The 13651-nt window shown below is 35.6% G+C and overlaps 1 protein-coding gene across 3 annotated transcripts in view; it reads left to right on the top strand.

The window, feature by feature from the left end:
- Positions 1 to 83: 83 nt before the first annotated feature.
- LOC110466242 (E3 ubiquitin-protein ligase HERC2-like) overlaps positions 84 to 13651 on the top strand; it is a 107613-nt gene continuing 94045 nt past the window's right edge. For all 3 annotated transcript variants that reach the window (XM_021522639.1, XM_021522640.1, XM_021522641.1), the window contains exons 1-2: positions 84 to 122; positions 6483 to 6599. In XM_021522639.1, the coding sequence (XP_021378314.1) occupies positions 6525 to 6599 (75 nt within the window). In that variant the 5' untranslated portion in view covers positions 84 to 122; positions 6483 to 6524. The remainder of the gene's footprint in view (positions 123 to 6482; positions 6600 to 13651) is intronic.

Raw genomic sequence — 13651 nt, forward strand, 5'->3', positions numbered from 1 at the left:
TTAATGACAGATGCTCGATTTTAAATTAGAGTTACCCCCCATAAAATGGAGACAAATTATCATTTACAGTTATCTCCCCTCGTCTTCTTAAACGGAAGTCAAAGAAAATATGATGTGCTACGGTAAGTGTCATTATATCTGCTTTCGAACCAAATGTTGCGCTGGAAAAAGAAAATATGTATTTTAGCCATGACTTGTATGTGTTACTTCTGACAACAGTGCTTTAATTTTGCAGAAATTCTATAGCGTTCTCCTATGTTTCAGTAGTTTATTTAAATGGGGTCTGGGACGAAATGTCTGTCTTTCTGCAGAAACATGTTCATCTGTTCATTTCACAAGTGTCGTCTGATTTTAGATTACATTTTATGACACAAATGACCTACGATCATATCATATCCCATTCGGTAGATATGTAATGTTGTTCACTTCGGCTCTACTCTTGCACATATATATTTAAATCGATGATAAAAATATGACTTGAGTTATGACACATATTATTAATAATAATAATGTTTATTCGGGTAAATCGCATGTTACAAACCGTTATTGGTAATACATGTGTTTGCTTAATAATAGCATGATTGTAGCTTTCATATATACTAATATAATACTCTCTGCAAATATTAAAAAAATCTAGATCAATATACATACTACTCTTCATTGAATATTACATTATATAAAAGTTTTAAGCCTTTTGATCACGTTATAGTCTGGACATGAGAGATAAAAAAAATAGTTTATAACAAATAGTGATAAAGCAATATCAACAAGGAACTTAGTCCGAATTATTCTGACGTTTTATCAACTTTTTTTAATCGACGACAGACCGATATGAAAAAAGTCGATATAACGTCAGAATAATTCGGACTACAAGGAACTAGGCTCCTAGTGATTGGTGGGCAACCCCTACAGATGTGTCCAGGACACCATCAGTGGGAAAAAATGTTTAATTATCATAGTGTTGTTAAATGGAAAATCAGACAGTCTGTACAGTTGTAATTAACTTAACGGGTATCAGTTAAGTAACAGCTTTCTATTTAGGTCAGGTCATGCAGTGATCACCCTGTACTAAGGTTTGGTGAGCTGTGTCCAATTGCTGGATGGATGGATGGATGACGGGTTTCGCGCCTACATGAATCCGCCCTTACGGGTTTCATCTCACTGACGGAAGTCAGTGTTCTGTCGGCGTGAGGGAAGTTGCCTTCCCTCGGGGGGTGGTTTGGAGTCGTCTATTCTATCCTATCCTTATCTTGTGGTGTAATTTGGAGACGACTCCTTGGTCCGAAATGGTGTGTCTTGCTGGATGTTGTATCTGTGATTGTTGCTCCTTACTAATGTTTTTGTGTCGTTGAGGGGACTCGAAATTGGCCAATGTGGCTTATATTAGTGTATATATGTACTTAAAAAAGAAAAAAAATATTTGTCTATTTGTAAAGTGTATTTATTGCATATATTCCTGTTCTTATAGGGAGGTATATATATTATATTTGTTATGTACCTCGGGTCTCTTACTGCCGGTTGAGCCCGACAGTAGGGAAACGTCTCTGCTTCCGTTAGGTACAGTACTTTGTTTCCTTGTCAGATTTGGCCGGAGTTTGAGATTATCCGAGGGGTCCCTATGGTGTATGCAGATATTTACCCTTTATTCTCTGGTGTATGTCTTATTTAAAAAATAAATAAAAAAATAAAATAAAAAAAGGTTATTAGTATTTGGTCTTATGGGGGGTCTTTAAGTTGTTGGGCTTATACTATATTTGTTTTATTGGAATTTTTCTTATATATAAAAAAAGGGATGGGGAGATCACCGGTCGTATCATATCATGGCATTGGTCTAGGAGGAGGGCGTATCGTATCCAAGCTGTCCGTTTTTTATATCCTACTCTATTTTTTTTTTTTTTTTTATTTTGTTCCTATATTTTGGAAGTCCGTCGAATCATCGATAATAAGTGTAATCTAATCTATCCCTATCCTCTGTGTCGGCGTTAACGCGCCTACTCTTTCGACAATACACAGAGGGATTTTTTACGTGCAGGTTGGACCCTCCTACACGGGACACCGTTTATAGTCCCCTCCGCCGGACTGTGTGTTGTTGGTGAGTGGTTAGTATCATGCAGGTGGTAGTTAATCTTGTTTTTGGCGTCCATTCTTGTATCCGTTTCCAGTCTTGCACTTGATAAAAAAAACTTTTCTTCTGTATCAATGTTCTCTTTCTTATACAACTTTCCTTTAGCTTTCTTCTGTAACTGTTCACTTTTCTGACTTTTATAATTATTTGGTGAGTATTAGTATAAGATAGTTGTTGGTGATGAGACGGAATAGGTAGGTGTGACGAGTTGTGCATTGGTGAGAGTTATCAGTAGGTAGAGGAGAGTTGAGGTTGTGCAGATATGGGGTGTTGAGAGCGGGGCGGGGGTTTGTCGGGTTTGTGCATTGGGTTTTTATTTAGAGTTTTATTAGTGCTTATATAGTTATTAGATCGTCAGTTGAAGAGGGGGAGGGGTTATGTTGTTATAATTAGATGTATTTGGTGGCTCAATGGTCGAATAGGGGTTGTTTGAAAGGAAAAAAATAAATAAAATTAAAAAAAAAAAAAAATCAGGTTCTAATGGGTATTGGATTGGAATTTATTTTATTGTGAAGGGGGTGTCATCAGGGAGCTATCGGGTTCGAGTGGTTGTTGTAAATATTTCGATCCTACCTGAGCTAGATTCTGTTCCGCTATATATGTTTGAATAAGCCGTGATAGAGGACCTGTTCGCTTTTGTAAGCTCGGTTTTGATTGGTTGTATGTCAAAAGTAGGGGGTGTTTTCTATGAGTTGGTTCGAGTGAATTTTCGATCCTACCTGAGCCGAACTGTGTGTCCAAAAAGTTTGTTATGGTTGATGATGGGAGGAGATGTGTTTGTACGTTTTTGTGGGTGTGTTTGTGAGAATGTGTGTATAGTTGTACAAGGAAACAGAGTAGAATTGTTCAAACTAACAAAAATAAAGCAGCAGGTATACCACCAGGCCTCCCCCGGGGGGGCGCAACTGCCAACTAGATGTCATATGTCATTTCTATCTGAATCCTTTTTATAGCCGTTGAAGCATTACTAACCTATGTCGATTCGGTTACATTTGTTTTAAGTATCTTTATTGCTTTGATAATGATTGGAAAGTTTGTTTCAAATATTGTAACTACCCCATGTTTTGTTGATAAATAATTAAATCTCGTTGTATCAACTGAGATTTAATTATTCCAAGAATTCCTTACCTAACGGTTTATAAGTCCAGAAGCACAGCTGGCCTTCTCCTCATACCCGCGTCAACTTAACTTAAGTCACGCCGTGTCCAATTGCAAATGACAGAGCTGTATATCATCATTGCCTCAAGACCATCATTGTGTGTACTGGGGTTTGGTGTCACTGCATGAGTCCAAATAACAAATACAGTTGTATGTCATTCACAGCTACCTCAAGTACATAGCTTCCCTACAAAGGGTTTGGGAGGGAAGATAGAAACACTGTACAGCTTTCTATCAATGCTGACCATTCAGAAATAACTTTACCCTATAGTAAGGTTGAAGCGAATGGAAATTGTATAAAAGCGACCATTAGTCAGAGAACATATTTTAGATTATTTTCTTGATGGAAATCCAGTGATTAATCTGATTAACAGGCACAAATTTTATTTTCAAAACATATTCATGTGTTATTGGCTCAGGCTTTTAGCCAGGATTTCAAATGTCCCTGTCCAAAACATTGATATTAACAAATTTTACAAAACTGTCTGTCAAAATTGATTAGTATAGTAAGGTTATGAAGTAGAAAGTTTCCTGTCCAAATAGGTTGCGTTGGCTTGATATATAAGTATAACAAATGTGCGTAAGCTCTAATTAACTCCGTTCACATCTGCTGTTTTAATTTAAAGATATAACATCAAGTTTAAACATTGAAAATTAAAAATTCAGAATGTTTTTCATATTTGGATACGAAGGAAAAAATGTACACAATTTTTTACCAATGTAATAAGGGAACACAAACATTTCATACCGCATTTTTTTTCCCCCAGTAGAGCCATTTAAAATCATTGTGGGAGATATTATTAAGAGACAAAATTTCTTGTCACACCATTTGACATGTTTACATTTAGTATACTGAACTGTAGCCTATATGCTATTGGATCTCTTCATTTTCTTTGAGTTGACATCGAAAAGTAAAAAAAATGTCATTTAATTAGCACTATAATTGAAGTCATGCAAATTTTAGAACAGCAAAAGACAAGAATATCTTCGACAATCACCTCGTTTAAGTGCCTATCCGGTCCTTGACAACACATGTTGAGTTACATAACGTATGTGATCGATGTGCTCCTGTTTTAGTTTAAAGTGTTTGTCGTTGGAACAATAATGTAATTGCACTTTTTCAGTGAAACACATTAAAATACATTTTGCACATTTTTACTTGTCTGTCAAACATTTGATGGGCTTATTTATGGTATGGGCCTATTGGAAATGTCCGTCCATCCACTCTTTGGTTTCCGCAAGATAACTTGCTTGGATATCTTTTCAATTTTGATGAAATTTGGTATTCTGGTATGCGTACATGTACATTATAAAACTGATTTTGTCTCATGACTTACGTGCGCTGTTGTAAGTTTTTAGCATTGTAAATTTAAGTATGTTTTTTTTTTCTGTCAAGTTACACATTACAAGTTATAATTAAGTACTATATGTTTTCTCCTTTCACCACGTTTCAGAAATAGCTATCAACTTCAATGAGTAATACAGTACATTTTGTTTCTTCTCACACATGCATTTCCATATTTTATTTAAAGTATGTCAGATTGGTATGGGACAGGCATATATTGTTCCAACCAACGGTACTCTTGTTATTCTTTTTTTTTTTAATTTTCATATTTAAGTTCATTTAAGAGTTTAGTATTTCTAAAATTGAAAAATTTCAACCCATATTTTATCTTTCACAATCAAAGAAAGGAGATCAAAACTGATTTTGTCTCATGCATGAGCTATATGCCATGGTGTACATGTAAGTTTCCATTATTGTACATTTTAGGATATTCTTTTTTTTTCAAATACTCCTTTACTATTGTCAAACATCACATTTAACAGTATTGCTTCTCAAAATAACTATCAAATATTGAATTTTGGGACTCGATATACAGAGCCCAAACGTGAGTGTCAACAGGACTGAGAAAAAAACTACTTTTAAAATTGATTGGCTGCTAAAAAACTCACCTGGCTTCTTTTTCGGCTTCTGACTTATTCTGGTCCAGGATGAGACTATAGCTAGTACGTATACTTCACTTATCAATATATTGGCAGATGGCAGATCAAATGGAACATACGCTAAAATTCAAGGAATATATATCTGGGGCAATGAATTCCGGTGTATGGACATATATTGCATAAGAAATTACAGCAGTATATACGTATACATTGTAGGCTATAAAAAGAAATCTAGATAATTTGATATACCTCTATACTGTGTGAGTCATGTGGTGATTATAAAACCAAAAGTAAAACACATTGAATGCATGATATCGTATGCCTTTATTTGAGCAGTTGTGACTTTATTTATATTTTTCACATTTTTTGTGTTTAAGAATTCCTTTCTTAATTGGCTGTGCTTAATTATCATATAATTATGTTACAACATGACGAACAAAATTTACCATAAATTTTAGAGTATCAATTTGATAAATTATTTTCGTGTACATGTAATAACCATGCTATATAAAACCATATAGTATACATCTATATATATTATATTCAAATCAAAGTATAGAATATATATATACTGTATATATAGTATGTAGTGAAAGGAGACATTGAAGTTGTATTGTACTGTTTGTTTATGCATGCTATATCAATTACTTTTGTTATATCATACAGTGATAAAGTAAAATACAAAAAAACATACAACTGATGTTGCTTGTGTAACAAGAGTGAGACAGGCCCAGTTGTGATTATAGTCATGCCCATTCAGGATGAAAAATATAGAAAAAAAACACACACACACAAACATTCATGACCCCTTAATCCTCCAGTGCTATATGGGCACTTTAATAATATCTTTTGTGGACATTGATTGTGAGAGTAAACTAGAAGAAAATTGGATTCTATATCCCTTACATAGATTATAAAAACAAAAAAGAATTTGGTATTAATATATAAATTACATTTATTAACAGTATCACAGGTACAGTATTAAATTTGATTACATAAAATATTAAATAAAAGATGTTCAAACTACAATATTTAACACATGTTGTGCTGATCTACAGGTGTAGGTATAGGTACAGTAACATTTGATATAAACATATGTTGTGCTGATCTACAGGTGTAGGGGTAGGTACAGTAACATTTGATATAAACACATGTTGTGCTGATCTACAGGTGTAGGTAGGTACAGTAACATTTGATATAAACACATGCATTATTATATGTATTGAAACAAGCAGTTATGTCTTTCTGATTACAGACTTCGTACAGAGGATTTTTGGCCGCCCACTTTAGAGTCGTCATGAGTTGGTCAGCAGACACAAGGCTGCGACCACAGCAAAGACTTGACACAAAATGGCTGAAGACCGACATTCAGGTATGTATATAAATGTACCGGTAGTAATCACAAAGTGGAGTGTTTTTCTCTGCTAAGGGAATGGTGTCTAGGACTTCGGAATTGTTAAGCTTCAATGTAGGTGTTGTACATTTCTATAAATGGTACATGTAATTATAAAACATTAAACAGATTCAGCCTCATAATACAGGCATGCAATTTCATTTTTGGAGTACTAGCCAAAAGCCAGAGTTTGTTAAGTTTTACAAGCCTGGGCTAGACTTTCATATTAAGCTGTGTTGAGAATTTGAAGAAAAATCATAATCAATAATCGGATTACCTCTCATGAACAGTTATCAAATATAATCGGAATAAACAAACTTCTGTGATTTCTTTTGATATATGTGTGTAATGTTGAAGTATATACTGTATACAGGGAATTTTTCACCCAAACTTTTGCCATTCACTTAGCCTTTCACAATCAATTACAATGTACTATGTTTTTGTGTGCGTATACTTATATTCACTGTAACGATAAATTTGCCCTCATTACGGAGGTCAAAAAATATAAAACTGCAGCGAAAATTCCTGGTAAACAGTAATTTAGTGCTGGGATTTGCAATGTAATTTTGCAATTTACTTTAAAAGCAAATGCTGTCCACTAGAATTCATTTTTACATACAACTAATTTAGTTTTAAAACTTATCAGAAATCCATTCAGAGTAAATTCTCATGTAATAATACCTCAGAACCATTGGTAAAGTAACATTTTAGGACGATGATAAAAGGAAAGTTACAAAAAAACCACATGAAAAAATGTCAACCAATTAATTATGGAATTTCACAATCATTTAACTCATTCACCCCTGAAAAAGACACATTTGAACTCTTCCAATTCAAAGGTTGGAATGGTTCATTATGAAACTCCAGGGGTGAATGAGTTAACTGGAATCCATTTTGTAATTGAATGATTTTCAATCAAAATTGATAATTGTAACAACACTAATAGCAAGTCTTTAAAAGTTTTATTTTCGGAATCAATCCGTGATATAAAATCTTCTAGCCCCTGAAATTTTTAATGAAAAGCAGGAAAAAATGCTACATATACAATGTACAAATACATGAATATGTTATGTAATATGGAAAATTTTGCAATTGGACCCTCAAACAACATACATGGTCAGGTGACATACGTATACATTTATCACATTAATGTACTGTACGTGTTATCCAGTAAATATACCCATGTCATTTTTTTGGCGTATTAACCCATGCAATATGACCGATCAGCCCTGTGATTGATTGGTTGTAAGTTTCAATTGTTTCAATTGTGACGTCATGTCACCTCTAGGACAAGTACATGACGTCACAGACTTGCGCACTGGAGTCAAAATGACGTCTTTTTACATTTCAAGGTTGCATGAAAATTGTCATTTTACATGAAAAAATGCCACAAATCTTGATTATGTGATAAAAAGGAACTTCCAATCATTTTCATTTCATATGAAATTTATGAAACTCGTCACAAAACACAATGGCTCGCTAAATTGAAAATTCTTAGACTCGTTTCGTACATCTCATATGAAATGGAAACTCATGTAAGATCCTATATGTATGTGCTAGCAGTGTAAATCTTCCCGATAAGAAGTGATATATGTATTGTGTTCAGAAAAAAGGTCAACTTTGAGTGCTGGACATGCCTGGTCAAAGGTTAACATTGGCTATAATAAGTATCAAATTTGATGAAAATTCAAGCAATATTGTATAAAGACCTTGATTGGGCCGGATCTTAATGAAATAGAGAGCCATCATCTATAATTTGTTCCTATAAATTACTTTAAGTGCTTTCTCACAGGTGTAAAATGTAGACTGGTATATAATTATAACGAAACTTCGAATAATTTCTTCTGTCAAATAATGAAGTCTAAACATACATAGAAGAGGGCCATTATAATTTTTTGATGAAGTTTATTTAAGAAACATTGTATTTAATGGTCTTGACCCAATTTCAAAGTCACAAGGGGGAAAGTCTAAAATCCATTACCAGTTGTATTACACAAAAATCATCGAGGTTTTCAGTATTTTAATTATCTATCTGTCAATACTGCAGCATGATGCATCCTCCAGCGAGGGTATAACTTTTAATGTTATTACTTAAACTACTGTCTATTAATCTATGACTAAGAAATTTGGCCTCCTTCCCAGTGAAGTTTAGATATTTCCCTACTCAATATTATTAATTTAATATAGAAGATTCCCAAAGCTCAAACCTAAAAAAATCTACAATTTTTATAACTTTTGGATTTTGCTTCAAGTGCTAAACATAATTTCAGTCCCTGATTTTCTATCTTGATGCTTTTGATAAGAACAAGGAGGACTTCAGGAAATCCCAGATTCTTTAAAAAAAAGAGAAGAGGAATGGCATTTAGATGCTTTGATATGTCGATCGTCTACACAACATACCCATGAGGGCTTTGTAACATGTGCAGTCCATGCTTGGCTGCAAGCTTTGTAACATTTACAGTCCATGCTTGGCTGCAAGCTTTGTAACATTTACAGTCCATGCTTGGCTGCAAGCTTTGTAACATGTACAGTCCATGCTTGGCTGCAAGATTTGTAACATTTACAGTCCATGCTTGACTACAAGCTTTGTAACATGTGCAGTCCATGCTTGGCTGCACCAATTTGTATTTATTACAAAAGCATCTGTGATATAAACATCTTCAAGATTTAAATGTTTCAAATTCTTAGAAAAATAATCATTTTGATTCATCTCTGACCCAAATTTATTTTACAGTTGTGTAGTTTATAAATCTTACATAAGAACATCTAGTTTATAAATCTTACATAAAATCACCAAAATCTGTGATAAAAATTCCACAAAAGATTCAGGCGAAAAACCAACCCTCACAAATTCAATCAAATATGCATTGCTTTTTGTTTTGTAATTTTCGATCTCAGCAGTAGACACATGGTGCTGTTGGCAGCTCTCAGATGAAGTTAGATACCTGGCACGCGACACTTCACCACTGCACATGAAAACATGCACCTGTCTATGTGATTAAGACACTTTTTCCTCTCCCAGCAGGATCTATATACCCACTATAAAAATCTTAATTATGGTAAATATTTAGATTTTCGGAGGTATATAATCTCATGCAGGGCTGCAGACTTTCATCCACATGTTCTTAGTGTTTTATATCACTGTATGGGACCCTGTGTGCGTGAGAAAAAAGTGAAAGTAGAGCAGTCCTATATCTGATATCACTGTGTGGGATCGTAAGTATGATGAGGAGCAGTGACTGGGCAATCCTCCTTCTACATGTATATATTTAGAAGCTGGGCGGAGTGAGGAACAGTGAATGAACAGTCAATCTCTCAATTCCTTGATCACTGTGGGGGACCTTGTGTATGTGTTGTATAGTGATTGAGCAGCCCTCTTACTTTAGATTGTATATGATTATGATCACTATATAGAAGTTCGGTCAGAGTGTAAAATGATCATCCAGCAGACCTCTCGTCTCTCTCTCTAATAATATCACTGCCTAGGACCTTGCGTGTGACCATGGGTGTATCACAGCAAGTGAAGTAATTATATATTTGTTGCCACTGTATGAGACCTAGTGGTTGTTATGATCACTATATGGGACCCTGTGATGTTGAGAATCACTGAAAGAGACTTTTGGTTTGAGAAGATCACTTCAGGGACCCTGAGCTAGAGAATTAATGTATGAAACTTTGTGTTTGTATGGGCCTTGCATTGTATTTTACATACTATGCCAGACCTTGTAATTGTGAGGATCACTGTATTGCACTTTGTATTTGATGAAGATCACTGTATTGGACCTTGTGTTTGATGAAGATCACTGTATTGAACCTTGTATATGATGAAGATCACTGTATGGGACTTTGTGTTTGATGAAGATCACCGATGGGACTTTGTGTTTGTGAGGATCACTGTATTAGACCTTGTGTTTGATGAAGATCACTGTATTGGACTTTGTGTTTGATGAAGATCACTGTATGAGACTTTGTGTTTGATGAAGATCGCTGTATGGGACTTTGTGTTTGATGAAGATCACTGGTTGGGACTTTGTGTTTGATGAAGATCACTGTATGGGACTTTGTGTTTGATGAAGATCACTGTATTGGACCTTGTATTTGATGAAGATCACTGTATGGGACTTTGTGTTTGATGAAGATCACTGTATTGGAACTTGTGTTTGATGAAGATCACTGTATGTGACTTTGTGTTTGATGAAGATTACTGTATTGGACCTTGTGTTTGATGAAGATCACTGTATTGGACCTTGTGTTTGATGGAGATCACTGTATGGGAATTTGTATTTGTGAGGATCATCGCATGGGACTTTGTGTTTAATGAAGATCACTGTATGTGACTCTGTGTTTGATGAAGACCACTGTATTGGACCTCGTGTTTGATGAAGATTGTGTTTGATGAAGGTTACTGTATGGGACTTTGTGTTTTATGAAGATCACTGTAGTGGACCTTGTGTTTGACGAAGATCACTGTATTGGACCTTGTGTTTGATGAAGATCACTGTATTTGACCTTGTGTTAGATGAAGATCACTGTATTGGACCTTGTGTTAGATGAAGATCACTGTATTGGACCTTGTGTTTGATGAAGATTACTGTATTGGACCTTGTGTTTGTGAGAATCACTGTATGGGACTTTGTGTTTGATGAAGATCGCTGTATGGGACTTTGTGTTTGATGAAGATCACTGGTTGGGACTTTGTGTTTGATGAAGATTACTGTATTGGACCTTGTGTTTGATGGAGATCACTGTATGGGACTTTGTGTTTGATGAAGATCACTGTATGGGACTTTGTGTTTGTGAGAATCACTGTATGGGACTTTGTGTTTGATGAAGATCACTGGTTGGGACTTTGTGTTTGATGAAGATTTCTGTATTAGACCTTGAGTTTGATGGAAATCACTGTATGGGACTTTGTATTTGATGGAGATCGCTGTATGGGAATTTGTATTTGTGAGGATCATCGCATGGGACTTTGTGTTTGATGAAGATCACTGTATGGGACTTTGTGTATGATGAAGATCACTGTATGGGAGTTTGTTTTTGATGAAGATCACCGATGGGAGTTTGTGTTTGTGAGGATCACTGTATTAGACCTTGTGTTTGATGAAGATCACTGTATGGGACTTTGTGTTTGATGAAGATCACTGTATGGGAATTTGTGTTAGATGAAGATCACTGTATGGGACTTTGTGTTTGATAAGGATCACTTTATGGGACTTTGTGTTTGTGAGAATCACTGTATGGGACTTTGTGTTTGATGAAGATCACTGGTTGGGACTTTGTGTTTGATGAAGATTACTGTATGGGACCTTGTGTTTGATGGAGATCACTGTATGGGACTTTGTGTTTGATGGAGATCACTGTATGGGTCTTTGTGTTTGATGAAGATCACTGTATGGGACTTTGTGTTTGAGGAAGATCACTGTATGGGACTTTGTGTTTGATGAAGATCACCAATGGGACTTTGTGTTTGTGAGGATCACTGTATTAGACCTTGTGTTTGATGAAGATCACTGTATGGGACTTTGTGTTTGATGAAGATCACTGTATGAGCCTTTGTGTTTGATGAAGATCACTGTATGGGACTTTGTGTTTGATGAAGGTTACTGTATGGGACTTTGTGTTTGATGAAGATCACTGTATGGGACTTTGTGTTTGTGAGGATCACTGTATTAGACCTTGTGTTTGATGAAGATCACTGTATGAGCCTTTGTATTTGATGAAGATCACTGTATGAGACTTTGTGTTTGATGAAGGTTACTGTATGGGACTTTGTGTTTGATGAAGATCGCTGTATGGGACTTTGTGTTTGATGAAGATTACTGTATTGAACCTTGTGTTTGATGAAGATCACTGTATTGGACCTTGTGTTTGATGAATATCACTGTATGGGACTTTGTGTTTGCTGAAGATCACTGTATAGGACTTTGTGTTTGATGAAGATTACTGTGGGGGACTTTGTGTTTGATGAGGATCACTGTATGGGACTTTGTGTTTGGGAGGATCACTGGATGGGACTTTGTGTTTGATGAAGATTACTGTGGGGGACTTTGTGTTTGATGAGGATCACTCTATTGGACCTTGTGTGTGTGAGGGTCACTGTATGGGACTTTGTGTTTGATGAGAATCACTGTATTGGACCTTGTGTGTGTGAGGATCACTGTATGGGACTTTGTGTTTGGGAGGATCACTGGATGGGACTTTGTGTTTGATGAAGATTACTGTGGGGGACTTTGTGTTTGATGAGGATCACTGTATTGGGCCTTGTGTGTGTGAGGATCACTGTATGGGACTTTGTGTTTGTGAAGATCACTGTATGGGACTTTGTGTTTGATAAGGATCACTGTATGGGACTTTGTGTTTGGGAGGATCACTGGATGGGACTTTGTGTTTGATGAAGATCGCTGTATGGGACTTTGTGTTTGATTAAGATTACTGTATGGGACTTTGTGTTTGATGAGGAGTGAGAATCACTGTATGGGACTTTGTGTTTGGGAGGATCACTGGATGGGACTTTGTGTTTGATGAAGATCGCTGTATGGGACTTTGTGTTTGATTAAGATTACTGTATGGGACTTTGTGTTTGATGAAGAACACTGTATTGGACCTTGTGTTAGATGAAGATTACTGTATTGGACCTTGTGTTTGATGAATATCACTGTATGGGACTTTGTGTTTGTGAGGATCACTGTATGGGACTTTGTGTTTGATGAAGATCACTGTATAGGACTTTGTGTTTGATGAAGATTACTGTATGGGACTTTGTGTTTGATGAGGATCACTGTATTGGACCTTGTGTGTGTGAGGATCACTGTATGGGACTTTGTGTTTGATGAAGATCACTGGTTGGGAATTTGTGTTTGATGAAGATCACTGTTTGGGAATTTGTGTTTGATGAAGATCACTGTATTGGACCTTGTGTTTGATGAAGATCACTGAATGGGACTTTGTGTTTGATGAAGATCACTGTATGAGACTTTGTGTTTGATGAAGATCACTGTATGGGACTTTGTGTTTGTGAAGATCACTGT

This window comes from Mizuhopecten yessoensis, unplaced genomic scaffold (assembly GCF_002113885.1).
Source record: "Mizuhopecten yessoensis strain PY_sf001 unplaced genomic scaffold, ASM211388v2 scaffold11125, whole genome shotgun sequence".
NCBI classification, from domain to species: Eukaryota; Metazoa; Mollusca; class Bivalvia; order Pectinida; family Pectinidae; genus Mizuhopecten; species Mizuhopecten yessoensis.